We start from the raw sequence: 18,449 nt of genomic DNA on the forward strand, positions 1-18,449 counted from the left end.
TTTTACATGAGCTGCATTGCTGAAGTGCCACGTCATTATTTTTACCACAGTGATAACGAGTGGCACTCAGCAGAGCACATACCTTTGCCAAGGCCAAAGCTACGAATATGTCCTGTTTTCATATCTACATCCATACATTATTTCATGATGAACTGAAAAAATGTCAAAAAAAAGGTGTCATCTTGCAATGTTTAGGAAAGTGAGCAATTTTCTGGCATCTGTTCCTTTAGACGTGCACCAAAACTAAATCGGTTCCTCCCCGGCCTATTCCCAACCGCTCCACCAAGTGTGGTTTAAATGGGCGCAGTACTTTTTTGTGTGATCCTGATGACACAGTCCAAAACGTATTATAACTAGTTTAAAGCCTCCAAAATTGTTCTTGGATTATTCTAAACTGTGATATGATTGGCTACAATGTGTTAGATAAACCTTGAGAAATGTATCTTATACATGAACATTAAAAGTTGTATTTCATTTAAATTTCCCAAAAATGTAAATGAATAAAAACCTGTCTATTTTGGCAGACATTTGGTCACATTTGCACACATATTATCTGAAAATAATAATAAAATTCTGACATATATTTTTTAAATGTTATCCCATCATTCATTCAATTATATTTGATTAGGTTAATTATATGTCATTATATTTAAATTACAAAATAGTAAATGGCTTATGTGGTCATTGTGGTCAATACACTACGTAGTACCATTCTTCAAAACATTTCGTAATTTTTCCCGGCATCTGATATTATGAATGTATAAACCTGTAAAACTGTTGTCATGCAAGGTGGTGATTATTTAACTGTTTAATCTGGCTCTGCTTGTCCAGCTGAAGACAGAACCTCCTGTTTAACTGAAACATAAGTAATGTGTGTGGATATAGTTTGAGAGTGGAAGATGATTGCTGTGATTATGGTGATTATTCTAGCAGTGAAAGGGAGTCTGGGATACCCTGTGTTTGCTTTGCTGCCCTGTTTGGGATCTGGTCTCCATAACCCTCATCCATCACACAGCCTGGGATCAAAGATACTCCTCTTGAGCTGGGAATGTAGCAAATGTCTTAAATACCCCAAAACTAATGTTTTGTTTGCCCTTGGTTTTCCAGTCTTTCGATTTTTGAACATAATGAATTTCCAGGTGGTAAAAGCGGCTTTTGCCGCATACTAAACTCAAAAAACATCCTTCCTCTGGATGAGTAATCAGTGATCTGCGCTGTGTTTGCTGCCTAAGCAGGTGTTTCATGAGAAGGGCTGCAGACCTTGTTTTACGTCCAAACTCTTTGATGGTTCAGGGGCAGTAAAGCCCAAGGCTAGTCTCCCTCTTGTTTCACTCTGTCTGCCCAGAGGAGTCTTGTTTCTCTGCAATTACAGAGCAATCTGTGCTCAATTATAGCATCAGCAGAGGTGTGTGACAAGATGGCTAACCAGATAAGAGGTGGAAGCTTTACAACCACCCTCTCTGGAGGTGACAGTGTTACTAATCTCTGCTCGTAAAAATGTCAGGTATGGCTCTGACGCCTCTATCTTTATCTTGTCCTTAATGCTGTTCAAAGAGATGCTGCACAGAAGTGGAGTCTGCTGGACTTGCTGGATATTTTTGTAGCTTGTGCTGTATTTACCTTTCAAGCCTTCTCTTTAAATCAGGTTTAACCTTTGATGTCCCACAGAGATTAAACGATATGCTACAGCATACAGACCTCCTTCATAGATAACTACTCATCATGTGCTCTTGTTTAAACACTGTTTGATTTTTTTTGTTTTTGTCTGTGTGTATGTGTGTGTCTGTGTGTCTTGACCTGTAAGTACATACACTTGTCTCTGTGTCATCAAGCTGTCATCGTTCAGTAATTGGCTGAATTACAGTGACACCATCAGACAGCAGTGGGTGACATGACACAATGTGCTGTGACAAGACTTCAAACAGGCGTATTAGCTTTGTGGCTAACATCTCTTTCCCAACTACAAGCATGGACACGTGTCAGACATGTTGGACACATATTGGACCTTGGCTTGCCAAACAAATATCCACCAGGGAATATTGCACTGCTAACATCAGTTTGCACAGACAGTACTGAGGTAGTCACGTGTAGCACTGTAAGCACTTTGAAAATATAAGGTCTGCTTTAATTTATCTTTGTGTTATTGTTTTGTCTTTTGGATGTAATGGAAAACAACATTGAAATTACCTTGTAAGACTTCACTCGTCATGGATGAAGTACTGGCAAAGAGCACATTTGCACATCCAGCAGCATCATTAACATTTGTTTTTAATTATGTGTCTGGCATCGTAATGTGTGGAGGTGATTAGCTGCCAAGTAATTCACTATCATTTTGTCTCTCTGGTGTTTGGGGCTGTGCAGGTAACACAGTGAGTAAGGAGTTCACAGACACCAGATGCCTGCCACAGCTGGACATGACACTGATCAGAGCAGTGAGAGTGAGCTGAAGGAGGTTGTGGCCTGAAAGACCAAAACAATGAACTGAAAGCTGCTCTGACGCTCTGTAGAGCTGAGAGGAGCTACGTTCTAATGAGCCTAATTAATCTTCAGTTAATCTATTGTTAATAGTTTAAAAAAGAAACTGATAATTGCAGCTTCGGGTTTGTGCCATTGAAGGGTAAATGCTGTAGTCCTCCTTTTTCTTCAACACAACTGCTAACAGAATACTATCTGTCCTTGGCTTGTAAGCCACAGTTACACAAGTTTGTTTACATTTTGACTCTGCACCCCTGCCAGTTCGGCTGTCAATAAGACACAGTGGGCCGCCCACTCACAGGCTTGAGTACTAAAGGAGCATTTCTAATGAATCTCAAAAGGCTTCGTTTTTCAATTTCCCTTTATTTATAGCCTAATATTAACAGTGACTTTGGAAATAACTCACTCAAGATTTGGCTGTTGTGATTTTACTCTGGCTTGTAGCATTTCAAAAGCTACTTGTAACTAAGATATTTGTTTGCCTTAGACAGAGATGGGTCTTCATTACAGCTGAATAGTTACTAAACTGCCTGTCAGCTCATGACAAACAGGATGATTCATCAGATGTTTTTATCTCATGGTAATGGATGTTCAACTCCCTCTCCTTTTGCTTGTGTTTGTTTGTGGTTTGTAGGTAGCTCCGCAGTGCAAACAAGGAGAGGAGACCTGAAAATGTTTCTCTCCTGGGAAACAAATGGTTCCACACACCTTGTTTCTTTACAAGCCAAACACAGTGAGGTCATTAGTATCTAAAAAGCGTACTTTTCCCATCAGGGAGTGATAGACAGTGGCCATTGCCAAACACATGTGAAAACCACTCACACCCCATACACATTTCCCTCACACCCTGTTCCCCCAACAAGTGGTTTGAGTTACATGACCCAAAACCAATGAAAGGCGGCTGATGTTATTTTGTCCACTCCTCTGTCTTTGATTTGTTGTCTACTGCAGCCTGTTGCCTGGGCCTGAGCACACACACACACACACACATACACAGACGGAGCGGCAGAGAGTGGATGTACTTTACATCCAGAGCAGTGTATGTTAACATACCACTCATCTTACTCACCAGCTCTGCCGACTTGCTCTGCATCTCCTTACACTGGGTACACAGAGGAGGGCCACACACAGGTCTAGTCACAGCAAATTCACAGATTGAGGTAATCTCTCTCTCACACTCTTGTTTCCACACACACACACACACACACACACACACACACACACACACGTGCACACAAACACATCGGTCCCCCTCTACCAACAGAATTGAAAACAGGTGCCCTCCACATATCTTGCATTCTTCCAAAATACAAAAGTGGTTTGACCTGAATGGTTTTTGCTGGAGTGGAGCCACCCTGTATGAAAGAAAAGTCCATGTGGAGATGTGTGTGTGCGTGTGTGTGTGTGTGTGTAAACATGGAGGCGTTAGGGTTCTGTGCAACACACTGGTGGAGCAGCACAGACTCGCACTATATTGGAACCACATTTCTCCCTCTGCGCAACCCTAACATGCAGTGTCAAGTTAACATCAGGATAAGTCGCAGATACACCATGCGAACATAGCAAACTACCGCATTTAATAGCTTTCGATACAGTGACCGTAACAGTATCCTGGTCTGGCTTTGACCGATTTGGATGAACGATCAAACTGCATCGATATAGCTGCTCTTAAACTTTTGACTATCTTTTTTCTTTTTCTTTTAAATTGCGAATCGGAAACGTCAGTCTTTTAGATGACCTTGCTCCAGTCAGAGTGTCTTTTTCTGCAGCCACAGAGGATCTGGTTAGTGGAGGAACTGGTCCAATGAGAAACAGAAGGCAGAGAGTTGCTAGACGAACCACTGGGGCTGGTGGAGAGAAGTGAAGCCATGATGGAGGAGCTGATGATAAATGCAGCACACTTGGGTTTTCCTGGATGTTCTAGCAGTTTACTTCCAAATCTTTCATGAGCGGTCGTGCCGTTTGTCTGTGTGTGTGTTGAGCATAAATGTTAAATTACTTCGCAGTCCATCTGGTAAAACCTTAAATACTGTCATCAACAATTGTCCTCAGCATTTAAAGAACAATTTGATGGATGTCCAGTCTGAGAGTATCCGTCTCCACCATATTGTCCCCACTGACTTCATAATGCCTATTTAATGTGTGTGTGTGTGTGTGTTTGTCCGTGTCCGTGTGTGTTTCACTGCACAGTCCGAGCTGATGTAAGTTGTTGCAGCTGCCAGAGAAAATTACAAGCATCTCTGCCCTTACATCCGCGTACATGATGGGATTTCATGCACATGTATTTCTGAGTATGAAATTATTATCTAGAATTTAAGGGTCTTTGTCTCCTAAGTCTGTTCTCTGAGCTACGATTCAAGATTGTGTTCATGAGCAGCGTGGACACTTAAGCTCTCTGTAGTGCTACGTGTGCATCTTTAGATATGGAAAAACACATTGTATCCATAAACAGGAAAAAAGGCTCAGAATTAATTTCTCTAAACAGCCTTCTCCCCTGTCTGCACATGTCTCTGGAGGATTTGGTTTTGATTTGGCTTTTAAAGCAAGCCAGAACTCAGCTCAAGTCTCTTTGTGTGTATATGTGTGTGTGCTTGTATGTCCCAGACTGACTTTGATGGGACTAAACATCCAAATTGACATTTGCTGTGGCAGTAAGCTGTGTCTCGCAGTAAGTCATTATATTACTGTACTGAATGAAACCAGAGATAGAAAACAACGTTTTTTCCGTACTCCTCATTTTCTCTCCCAAGGCACAAATGAGCGGGAATGTAGGAATGTATCTGCATCTCTAGTCCAAGACAGGAGTTGTTTTTGCAAATCATAGAGATTTAAATTTGAGAAGATGCTGTTTGTTCCCTCTGAATAACTGATGGATGCCAGTTGTTAAAGTCACTTCCAGCTAAACTGTGCCAAAGCAGGTTTTACTGTAACCTGACTTAGCCTATTCATTCTCCTGAATAATGATGCTTTCGTATGTCAGCTTAAAAAATCTAAATATTGAAGCTTTCGAACAAACATATCATTTCTAAATATAGAGTATTTTTTATGTTAATTTGAAATGCGTTATTAAAAAACTGATTTTATTCTTTTTAGAAATAGAAAATCTTGAATATGAGACCCTTAAGATGTACAGTTATATTCCCATGGCTTGGGCTTTTGTGCAAAGTGATGTATAATGAACAATCCATCCCACAGCAGAACAAAGAGATGCCATCAAGAACTCATTTCCTGGTGAGGAGAAAAAAAAAGACGTTGAATTTCTAAGTTTAACCTAACTAACATGCAGCAGTACTGTAGGTGTTTCCTTATTCAGGAAGGATACACAATGTAAATAAAGTGATTCCTTTCAACTTAAAATGAAAACAAATGTTAAATTAGCTGCACGAGGAGATAACTGTCTTGTCTTGTCAGCTGATAGTAACTCACCAAAAGTGCAACAGCAGAGGAAAGTGGGATTGGAAAGTTCAGATGGGTGTCTGGTTGATGTGGGTGGTACATAAACCAGCAAACACTGTTTGTGTGAGCGCGTACAGGCCGAGTGTACGTAGACCTGTGTGTACCTCAGTTAGAGGGGATATGCAGAACTGTAGAAATGAGGCATAGCGCTGACTGATGCTGCCGGCCTCTCTGCTTCACTGAGCTGGCTTTTCTATCAGATAGACAGCTTGACAATATCCAGACCCCGCTCTTTCCGTTACATACAAACACACAAAGGCACGCTAACACACGCATACACACAGGCGCATACGCACACATGCAGGCGCACACAGCTTTTCTGGGCTTGTTCTGCTTGTTTCTGGCAGGACTGTTTCTAAGATAAAAGAGAAGTTTGTAGTTGAGTGAGTCCACTGAAGTCTGACCTCTCAGACAGGCCTTCATTGTGCTACGTGTAGCAGAGAATTTCCGAGACCCACTTTAAACTATATTACAGCATAAGAAACTACCATTCTTACAAAAACAGCCAATTGAATAATGATGTTGACTTTGAGAGATTATTCAGTGTCACTAGGATGTGCACCATTTGTTACTGGTTTGATACATTCAACAGAAGTAAAGGCAATTTCACGTTTGCTTGATTTATTGTCTATGTCTGTGTTTGTGAAACAGTAGATCATTTGTATTGTTTCCATTTGGGAGAGTGACTGTCCAATAACAATAAGTGCTGCTATTTCACCCCAACCTCAGCATTTATCTCCATATTTCACTGAATTCACTGCATTTCTCCATTGCAGTGTGTAAACAGATGTGATGGTAAGCCGTAACAGCTCACATATACAAAGTTCCTGTGCATACACACAAATTCACGGTCTCTTGGTAATGTCATTATTTTGGTCCGACGGAGATCACACATTTTTAGCTTCAGGGCGCACTAGTGTCCGTGTAAGAGCTCTTTCATGTTTGATCTTACTGATCTGCAGATTTCCTGACACCAGGAGGGTGGATCTACCCAGCATCCTCCTCTCATTGGAGGGAAGCATAAGATGCCCTAACTCTTGTCAGGCAATAAATGAAAGCTTTGCTATCCTGGTCAGTCATACTATACTCAGAGCCTGGGCCAGTAGCCATTGTTAGCGTGCGCAACTAAACAGAAATGTTAGCATCTGCTCCCCTGGAGGCGAATGGAGAATTATCCACAATTAAAGGGACAGGCTGTTCCCAAGGAGTGCCACTATTGTTTGTCCTGTTTACCCTAGATAAGGCAAAGTCACAGTTAACTGTAGCATTAGCTAAAGTATGAAGCGGCTACTGTTCAAATATCAGATGTTACAGCTACAACTAATCATTATTTTCCCCACTGCTTTATCTGCCAATTATGAGAACTTTAATTAGGTTAAACATTTGTTCAGTTAAATGTCGAAACACAACTTCACAGAGCTCATAGTGTCGTCTTTATGTCTGATATTCAACTTAGTCAAGGTTCTGTTACATTATGACAAATTTAAACTAGTTCTCCCATCAAGAATCTGATGCTGATATTTTAGGCTGTTAGGCTAGAATAGATTTCTTTCAGCTTTGCAATTGATATTAACAAATGAATTAAATTCTAACTTCTGTAACTCTTCTATGTTGAAGGAGTGTGACTATATGAATGAACATACACTGTGCAAATGTTGAAAAGGAAAAGAAATCGCACGGTATGTTATTGTGCTTTTGCAAGGTAGCAATTGCGAAATATCAAACTTTCAGTAGTGCAGGTTATTTATTTGTTTTTCTACCTTTGACCTGACCGTTCAACATACCTTTAAATTACAGAGACACAAGAAAAGCCATGTATAAGTTTCTCTGCCACTGGTTAAATAGAATCAGTAGTAAAATTCCCCGGGAACCAAACTGACACATAAACACGTAGACATTTATTTGATCATACATGCTGCTCTCAGACCTGCCAGCAGAGAAACAGTATTTTTAGTAGCTTGATGTACCTCATGATGCCTTTATGATGTGTGTGCAGGTCTTGGAGCAAGGCTGGTCGCCTTCTGCTCAGATGTCAGGTGAGGAAAGGCCTGGAATCACTCATCCTGACAGCCACATCTGGCGCTACTTTCTCTCTGCTGTTGCCCTTAACTCTGCTCCTGCAAACAGACACCACTCCGATTTAACCACAGAGGGAAGGAGTTATGATAATAGCAGTTATGATAATAACGTTATTGGTGGTTATTAATGAGATGGAGAACAGAAAGTTTACTCAGGAGTAATACACTCCCAAAGAGTGATGTGTGTAATAAAACCATTGTTAGCATTTTTTTGTTGTTGTTTTCAGGCTTTGTCCTTCCATTGCTGGAAACCGAATTAATGCCAGGTGCAACTAGAAATCTTTCTGTGCTCTCTATTTGCTCTGTGGATTATACATAACCGCTGTTCTATGGGAAGTAAAGGCTCACGGTAAATGCTGAATAAAAAAACAACATTTGAGCTCATGCGTGACATAATAAGCATTGTTCAGCGTTCAAATGTGTTACGACTCTAATTTCAGTTCAGACATTTGTATCTCTCACATCCTTTTATTGGATATTTGAATTTTAAAAAGGCTTGCATCCTTTTTAAACAGCGTGACCTGCATCCAAAAGAATAACCTCACATGCTCCCTGCTCTGCTCTGCTTTTGTCACCAGCCCACATTAAAAGGAGCTATCAGTTGGCAAGCTCAGCTGGTGCCAAACCCACAGTGGAGGGCAAATTCTAGCAGGAACCAGACCGGCAAACAGTCTTCATCTGTTTCCTGTTGAACCTAGGAAATAAGGGTCGGAGTTCAGGGTAATATTTATGATAATGGAATGACTCCAAACAGATTAAATTTCAAAACAAGAGCCCGAGGTATCCAGCAGGAGCCTGCAGTCACACATTAGAATATAAACAAACACTTTTGGCACTCGTACCATATGCCAACATCTGTGGCAGGCGCTCATCCTTTTACTGCGCAGTAAGAATCATGTGTTTTGATGGAGACAGCAGACATAAACGTGAGTGAGCAGTCAGCTGCAGAACAGAACAATCTTGTGCTAGCTGCTTTGAGGAGCACAACACCACAGGAGTCCATGATGGGAAAATCAGTCCGTCTGGATTCTCACTGAATGTTGCTGAAGACGAGACTCAGCTGTCATGTGTACAAATGGACGTGCGGTCACGTGCGCTTTAAAGCTCAGTACCTGGAACATGACAACTGATTGCAGAATAAATCAGAGTAAATGCCAGCAGTAGCTCACAGTTTATCCAAAACACAGTAGACGCAGTATTTCCATGCACATCGCTTTTGTGAAACGCAATCTCCTTTTGCTAAATGTTACAATTTTACTGAGGTTGAAGAATTCAGAAGAAGCCACCCTGTTTTTAAGAGTCACGTGGGAAAGAGCTTTGTTTGTTTAAATGGACAAACCCAATGTTTTTCCAATGACTTTAGTTGTTTTCATTTGGGGATCTTTAAAATATTTTGTATCCTTTCTCAGGCTTGACAATTCGCAGAGTTCCTTGTAACGTAGTATAACCAACGCTGTGGTGTTTAGCTACGCAGGTTGACGATCAAACTGATCGTGTTACAGTAATGAATTTTTATTTCTCTTGAGTTGTGCAAACAAGGCTTTTAGTTTGTGCTGAAAAGTGAAAACAGCTGGTTATTATATTTTCTTCCATTACATGAAACTACAAGAAATTATAAGAGAACCAAGATGGCTGCAAAATACACGTGGGACAGAGAGCAGCAAAGATTGAGCTCCAGATATGGCTGTAGAACAATAGAAGTGTATCCCCACATTACACGGATATGAGAATCAGTAGATCAGTGAGTTCGGTCTGGTCTCCGTCATGTTTCTTATGTTGGCGACTGCAGATGCATAAAAGAATCAAAGTTACAACTGCTTTGTGGGTTTCTCCCAGCCAGGTCTTTAGACAAACTGTACAACTTTGCCGACTGTGCTGGTCTGCACCTGATCCTGGGGCTTAATGCACTGCACAGAAACCCAGACAACTCCTGGAACACCTCCTCCACCTTGAGCCTCCTGAAGTACAGCGCTGGCAAGAAGTACAACATCTCCTGGGAACTGGGCAACGGTCAGTATAGCAATACCTGTATCAATACACACACACACTGCCTCCTAAATAACATGACAGTCATGACAGTTGTAAAAAGTAAAATTATGTGTGTGTTGCTGATATTGATGACAGTGAGATACCTACATTTCACATCATTGGACTCGTATGTTAAAAAATATTTGCTTTCAGTATCAGAAAAGTGAAATGGAGTTAGTCACAGATCAAAGACTTTTTTAACGGATTTTAAAGGTTCTCGCAAAGAAAAATGAAGAATTTTCAAAGTGAGAGAACACTAAACCTCTATTAACTCATTATTTTGACCAGAACCAGACTAACTGAATGTCAACAACCGTAACCTGATCCCAAAAAACACATAAACTTGTCAATGTCTAACTTAACCAGTCATAAACTATCTGCAGCAAACTAGAGAAGGGATGGATCTCTGTTCCTGCACCTCATTGCAAACCTTCACACCCACAAACATTTAATGAGCTTGTCACTTCAAATACATAATTAACAGAATTTAAGGGTTTGGGCTTTCACTTGAGTGAAGGATTGGTCAACTAGGACTTTTTTTCTTCTTTTTTTTTACCAAAGGATTCAAGTTTTTCCTCAGTCACATTTTTTGTTCATGTAACATTTATTGGTTACAGAGACATCACTTAGAGAAAGTGTGTGCCTAGCAGATTAAGGGTTAAAGCGTGGGTTCATTCAGGGATGAAAGGAGCTGCTAGTCCTCATGTCATCCTAACCATCTGTGTTCCTGGGGAGCTGCATTTCACACAGAGCCGCCCTGTGTTCGCCTGCAGCACATCACTTCATATTTTTCCTTTCACTTCATCTGTAATAAAGCCGACAAAAGAAACTTTCACTTCAGCCTAAGCCTAAAAGTACCATGAAAAATCCATTGATTGGACCATGTGAAAATTTTAGTGAGGGCTTGAACCATAGCGAAAGTAATCATTTCAAGTAAATCATTCAGACAGTGCAGACAGAGTGAATTTGCAGAGGTTGAATGAAAAGGTGATTCTTGGCTGAAATTTGCTGATAATGTGCTCAGTGTAGTTTTCAGGAATACAGCACGGACGCAGCTGCACACATGCACGCAAAACACATATATTTAAAGTTTTATTTTACAGCTCAAACAGAAACTGTAGCAGATAGAAGTACAGTGATCCTCAGTGGTTAAACAGCAGTGGGTCTGCAAAAGTTTTTCAGGAACAAGCTCCCTTCCTCTCTTTGTCTTACTAGTTCTGTGAGGCCACCCTGTGTGCTTGGACCATTCCCCTGACACTGAGTCCATCTGTCTGTATTACTGCGAATTGCCCAATTATCCCTTTTTTCTACTGGCTGTTGGATACTCTCTAGGAGAGCAAGATCAGACTACAACAACAATAATATTCTCTGCCACCTCCCCACTGTTGCTTGTATAAACTTTATCTATCTGGCTCACTCTGCTCCGTCTCCTCTTCCCAGAGCCGAATGCCTACCGCAGCATGGTGGGTCGTGCGGTCAACAGTACCCAGTTGGCTCAGGACTACACCAAGCTGCGGACCCTGCTGCAGTCCGTGCGCTACTACCACCGAGCTCACCTCTACGGCCCCAACGCGGGACGGCCCCGGAAGAACGCCATCCTGCTGCTGGATGGGTGAGTCAGCAAGTTCAACAATAATTGGGCAGGATTCCACTCCTTGTTAGGCTATCCCCTAACAGAGGGAGGGAAAGGTAGTGGAAAGTATGCCGTGGCGCTTTGGGACTTTTACTGAGCTTTACTCTGTTTAATGCACCCACACGTACACACACATTGTAGTGGTGTTCAGTGTTTATGGATTTCCACTCTGCAGGTTTCAGGGTCTCAGCTCTAGTTATACCGTGTCAGCCTAAATAAAGTGTCATCTGATTGATAACGTGACGGCGCAGTGTCCCACCTGCTGGTTTTTACCCAGAAGCTCCACCGTTTGACTCAGATAGCTTATCTAACATCTCTGGCCCAGCTGTAGCCTGTGCCCTCCTGAGATTGTAGAGTCATAGTATGTAGTCATACTTACATAAGATCATATAGTCAGTTTTGTATTCTCCTTATTACCTGTATAGCAGCAATACTGCACTGCCATTTTCTAAATTAAAGCGATTATTAAAGCTATACTGATATGATCCTCAAAACTTTCTAGTCTAACACTAACCAGCCATACACATCTTCTCTGTCGATCACCTTTCCCATATTATCCTTAAAGATAGAATCAGGAATCGTGAGAGGGAAATTTATATTCAGCTTTCATGCTGACAGTTCCTGGATTTGCACCGATTCAAATGAATACTGTTCTGCTGTCTGCCCTTGTATCATTTTCATACAGCCACTCAAAGCATGCACTGAGCTGTCAAACTTCACCGCACGTCTTCTCCTGCTCCTCAGCTTGTTGAACGTGCAATCAGACAAATTCTCACCAGGGAAAAGTTGCCCTACTATTGTCACTTTGGAGGCTGGCTATCTTAGTGGCTGCTCAGCTGCAGCAGGTTAAACAGCATGTTAACTTCCTGGATGCTGGTTTGGTTTAGACTGTCACTGTTCTTCCCATGTCACATAGGATAGACTGCGGATTTGTTTACTTTGCCCTCATTTCCCACCACGTCAGTGTCGATGTGTTGTCTTTAACCCTATCAGTCATCCAGATTCTCACCTGACTCCCACCTTAAGTTATCTCTGCTACAGCCACCCATAACCCAAGTCCTGACCCCAAACGTAGCAGGAGGTGCTGCGGGACACCTCATGGACACCTCATTTTAATGAGTGAGAAATTTTATTTAAAAGGGGAATAGACTTTGATAGTGTCAATCTAACACAGACTCACACAGTCACGCCCAGCAGGCAGAGACACAAATGAGCAGTTTGGGAATTTCCCCCAAAACCTTTGTTCTTTTTAACAAAACAAAACTATTAACAAAAAATGTTTTTAGTCAGACTTTAAAGAAATCACATAAACAACTGCTCGAAAAAAAAAGCTTGAAAGCACCTGCCACCAACTTAAGCTTCTCTGTCTTTAAGTTTAGTTTACATTTTACTGTTGACCAGGTGTGTGAGACAAAATCTAATCTCAGTGCTAATATCATATTAGTGTCAGTCAAGCTCTGACACATCTTCCTCCTCACATTGGTCTTCTCACTGTTGTCATTTGGGAATAATTTCAGCCAAAAGCCTCATATTAAGTGTTTATCAGACATTAAAAGTATCTGTGTTTGGCTGTTGCTGCCTGTCTTAGTTTGTAAAAACTCCCTTTAGACAAGAAATGCCTTCTCAGTGCGATTTTCCAAATGGATGACGCTATCTTCCAAACATATTCATCACTTCCAAAAAAGTTAAGCCTCTCCGAGCTTCTCTGTCTGTTGAAATGGAAACAAACGTGTATAAAATGGATGCATCAGTGGCCCCGTACAACAAACAGTCTCCAAATTAAACACAGATAGATGTCCACAACTCTGGCAAGAGTGACCTGACCAAGAGATGTTTTCTTCTTGCTGAAGAGGAAAATACTTAGATACTATTCAGATCATAAAATCTGAATTTAGAATTTTATGACATTACCCCCCGTAGTTAGCATTTATGAGCAGTATAAAAATATTTAACAAATGGTACATAAAACTCTAGTTGTTAGATAATGGGTGTTTATTTATGCATTCATCAACAACCATAACTCCGCCTGCGGCCACAGCAGTACTGCATCCAAACAAATAAGGAATGACAACATCGTAAAACACTGTTGTAATAACAGAAAATGTTGTCAGAGTTTAGTTATTGATAAATACTGCACACTGTTATCACGGAATATCCCTGCATGTGTTTATAGCTTTATTATAATGTAGTTAAACCTATTAATATATGTTCATTTAGCTAATTTAAAGAGTATATGTTAATGAAATTACATAAACTGGACTATATTGATAATATTGTGGTTGTCATAAGCTGAGTAGACAGGTTGGAGTTGGTTGCAGACAAAAACCATCAACATTAAGCATCTATTTTCTGTTCTGGCTGAGAGGGAGCTGTCAGTAAAGCTCTACCAGTCTGTCACCAGAGAATTAGGAGAGTGTTGTTTTTATGCACGACGTTACAACTTCCTGGATTTAACAGGCATTGTTAGATAAGCAGGGTAAAGAATTCCTTTTAACCAGCAGAGTCCATAAAGTTGAACTAATGCGAGCTAAAATTACAGTGCGCGCACACGTGTATATGCAAGCACATGTGCACAGGAACAGTTTAATGTCTCAGTGTATCTCAGCCTGAATCTGTCTCCAGCTCCTCTCAGCAACCACACACATTTTGACAGGTAGTTGGAGGACAGAGGAGGAAGAATAATTGGATGTGGATCTTCCTCCTCTATGTACTTGAGCTACTTACATCAGGGAAACCATTAGGAACTGCTGTTTATCTCACTGAGTGCTGACGGTACAAATTTACTCATAAATAAAAGGTGTGTGTTTGTGTTCGGCCGCGTGTTAATGTGCACCGCACAGTTCAGGCTGATTGAAGAGCTGTGGACGAGGAGGAAAGGGCAGATGTAGACGATGAGTGGTGAGAGGAGGAGGAGGAGGACTGAGAGGATGAAGAAGAGCGAGTTGGAGTATCCGCGGGTCACGGGTGTCACATTTAACAACGGGCTGATTCTTGTGTGTTTGACACTGTTACGAGGGGGTGGCTCTCGTGTTTGACAGCCCAACTACTCTGCCGCTCTCAGGAAATAAGATGAATTAGACGCTGAGCTGCTCAGCAGTCCAAATATCAGAGCTGCACAGACTAAACAAGCCAGAGCGGTGAAAGTTGTGTTTCTGTGACATGATGTTTAGAGACACACTTTCGGGCCTGTCTGACAAGCTGTTACCCCCAAATATGGAGCGATTTGGGTCAGGTAGACAAGGAAACACACACGCAGATGCAAAAGCTTGAGAGCAGGAAGTCAGACAGCAGGAGGGACTGTGTATGTGTAGAGTTTGTATTTGTGTACAGGATGAGTCCATTAAAAGGTACAAACAGGGTTCACAACCGTGTTTGTGTCCTCAAGATGTTTGGAGTTTGTATTCAACTGACTGAAATCAAACTTACCAGGCTGCAGAAACAGAAACCGCTCCAGAGAATGCATCAAGTGGGACTTTAAAATGACACCGCAGACGAAAGAATCCCAGCTGCGCAACTGAAGACCTTTGGTTTTTAGCTGAGCAACATGTTACGTTCAAAATCGCAGCCAGACATTTGTTCCATATACTTACCAGTGTATGTCTTACATTTGACTCGACAGGATGTTTTCAAAACATAAGCCTTTAAGCTTAATTTAAAGGTTACTTTTAACAGACTTAACAAATTATTGTTTTCATTTTGGAAAAAAAACTTGAGGCAAAATGAAAACATGTTGACAACCTGGCTGCAAAAAAAGGTTCATGTAATATTTCCACATCCCCAGGTCCTGGGAGTTATGTTGGTGGGTAAAATGTCACCATGTATTAATGTAACAAAGTTGGAAGAATTGGAAGAAAAAGTGCCACTCAGCTAAAGATCCCTCTGTTTGTGTTTTTTTTTACTTTCAGGTTCATGAAGAATGCTGGCTCAGTTGTAGATGCGGTTACGTGGCAACAGTAGGTATTTTACCCTTTTATTTTTTCTATTTTTTTATTTTGTCCATTGAAAACCGCAGGAATCGACCTGCAGTCGTCTGAAACAACAGACTACACACTGAACTAACCATAAATCTAGCAGCACAGGCCTCGTTGTGCTTTTCCACCATTATCGCCACACTGTAAATGCAGTAGCCAGTAATAACCACTATTAATGCTGCTCCTTAGAGAGGCTGATGCATTATGTGGAGAACTGCGTTCATCCTGCAAATAGAACAACAGGAAAAGGAGCCCGTGTGTGTGTGTGTGCGTGTGTGTGTGTGAAATTAGTAACACCTGTCATTTGTCTATTGCACACACTGTAGGAATGCATACAAACATATCAATGATTTGATCTTTTCCCCTGTGTTTTATCTGTTTCTCTTTACACACACATGCAAAATGTGTACAAAGAGACATACGCTCTAGAGGCTCAGACAAACCCTGTGTGACTAAGTGAGTGGTCATTAAGGTGAAGGTCAGGTCTAATTAGGAGAAATTAGAAGAAACGGAAGGAGGAAGGGCTGTCAGTAAGGTTTAGAAAAACACCACCCACACTGTTAAAATCAAACCATATGCTCTGGCTCATTCCCTCTGTCAATTAGCCCATTTTACACAAGAGGTCCAGATGCCAGTCTAACCAGGCTGCGTGACAGAAACTCTGACCTCTACAAAAGAAGCCAAACTAATAAAAATGGGGACCACTCATTAACACGTCTACGACACATGTTTTACCCCTCTGCAGCTGGATCATGTTTTTTTGAATTGAGCGTGGTCGGTTGGAGACGCAGCTTTCATTATAAAGTGGTGCAGGGCATCATATGGCTTTGTTAGAGAGCATGTCTGCCTGCGGCTTCGGTCGGAGGTGGTTTCATGATGATGATGAAACATGTTGGTTATGTAGTGAAACATTTGTGTACCTCCAGATCACGAAACACTGATATGTTGGGCACATCATGTTTCGATGTTGTTTTTTTTTCCACAACATTGTACATTTGCAGCATCTTGTCTCAGTTACTGCTCCTCCATTTTTGGATTCACCAACAAAACATGATCAGAATGTTTAGTCATTCTCTCTTAATCTGTCTGTCTCCGTGTCTCTTCTCTGCCTTTCCATCTTTCTGCAATATTAGGCTTTCTTTCCAAATTTCTTTCCAAACCTACTTGCCTGGATGTGCAGACATCCAGGCAAACATGCACATCTGCACAAGCTTTTTATGTGTTTTCTATTCAGGTTGCCCAGAAACTTTTTAAGATAAGTTGAAGGGTCATAGCTCTAGTGGTGTATGTACATGCAGACTGTTTTGGTTTTATTTTGAGATAACGTCCATCTGCCTCCATGCCAAACAATAAAAGTGAACAGAATTTAATTTGTGCTGTTCACAGCGCATAAAAAAAACAAAAAAAACTGTCTCTCTCGAGAAAAAGCGTCTGGGTCATCCACAGAACAAACAGTCAACAGTTTTCGTAGAAACAATTTCCTCAGCAGAAAGTATCTCTAGTAAAAAACATTAGCCAGCATCTTCACAGCAGTATTCAGAGTAACATTGTTCATGTTGATCTTTCAAATTTTAATTTAGCCAGCAGCATGGTACTTTGAATCTGTTGGCCACCTCTTTACTCCAGGTTTCCATGAAACTTTTTATAGACGTTTATGGTTCCCAGAGGATGAATCTCAACCACCGTTGTGATCTCCTGACCTTTCCTCTAATTCCAAAATGAGGTTGTGGCTTTAAATTAAAGGTCTCATTAATGTTACTTTAATTGCACTGGTATTTATTTCTTCATGAATTGAGCACATTTTGACGATAACCTGCACTTTTTCTGCTGTTTTTTTTTTTTTGTTTTTTTTAAGCACCGTCACCACGTCAGATTTTCACGACGTCTAATTCTTTATGACAGAACTAATGACATTCCCTGCAGCTTCAGCCGTTCGTTTTAGAGCTAATTAGCAAATGTTAGCATGCTACCTACTGTTAACATGTTCCGCCTTACCTAATGGGTAGCCTCATGGTGAGAGCATCGAGCCGGGTAAAACTGTGTGATCAGTGAGCGAGTCAAAAGTAAACAAAACAAATTCACCCTCTCTCACAGGATTTGCCGTCAAGATACCCCTGAGCAACACACTTACTGCGAGCCCTAATTGTTCCATCAGCGGGTATTAGCACTGTGAACATCTGGGCATGCAACAAGCAGGCAAAACCCCTCCCAGCTAAACTCCCTTTAACTACAAAGTTATTAAACGCACGCTTTAATGACCCTTTGCGTTTGAAAACGGGCACTTCTTGTACAAAGCGCCGCGGCCCCGAAAAGTTAATCAGAAGCTTTTCACTTTGTTCAGCCGTTCCCTCTGCAGCTAGACGGTCACACTTTAAACAGGATAACACAAGATACCCACATCTTTCTTGTTCCTTGTCAGGATGACAGTGGTACTGCATGCCAGAGAGCCTGGGGTGCTGCTTATTTATAGCTGAGTGGAGTAAAAAGATGTTAAAGATTTTCAGACTAGTCTGAAAATCACTGAGGGACTATAAATTTACTGATGGCATTCCTGAGGGAAGCTACATATCCTTCAGCTGTTATGTAATGATTGATGATAACCTGATGATAACCTGCTGGACCGCATCAAGGACCACATCCTTGTCTTGCTTTGCTACCCCTCCGCTCACCCCAAATCTCTTGCTACACCAGATGGCCATTCCTTGACACTTGAATGTGAAGTAATGCAGTTAAACTTTTATAGACTATATTCACGCTTTACTTTAATATTCCCATTTTAACTCACAACAGCTTTAGTTACTACTAAGG

The 18,449-nt window shown here is 41.2% G+C and overlaps 1 protein-coding gene across 2 annotated transcripts in view; it reads left to right on the plus strand.

The window, feature by feature from the left end:
- The window catches only part of hpse2 (heparanase 2), a 56,943-nt gene that overhangs the window by 22,800 nt on the left and 15,694 nt on the right, over positions 1 to 18,449 (plus strand). Inside the window, exons 4-7 of one of the 2 annotated variants that reach the window (XM_085800110.1) lie at positions 7,928 to 7,967; positions 9,850 to 10,019; positions 11,478 to 11,649; positions 15,576 to 15,623. In XM_085800110.1, coding sequence (XP_085656236.1) covers positions 7,928 to 7,967; positions 9,850 to 10,019; positions 11,478 to 11,649; positions 15,576 to 15,623 — 430 coding nt within the window. Of the gene's footprint in view, positions 1 to 7,927; positions 7,968 to 9,845; positions 10,020 to 11,477; positions 11,650 to 15,575; positions 15,624 to 18,449 lie in introns of both variants that reach the window. The other variant, XM_085800111.1, reaches the window with a different exon arrangement.

The sequence above is a fragment of the Trachurus japonicus genome, chromosome 15, assembly GCF_045865225.1.
Source record: "Trachurus japonicus isolate A0001 chromosome 15, Traja_1.0".
In the NCBI taxonomy this organism is placed as follows: Eukaryota; Metazoa; Chordata; class Actinopteri; order Carangiformes; family Carangidae; genus Trachurus; species Trachurus japonicus.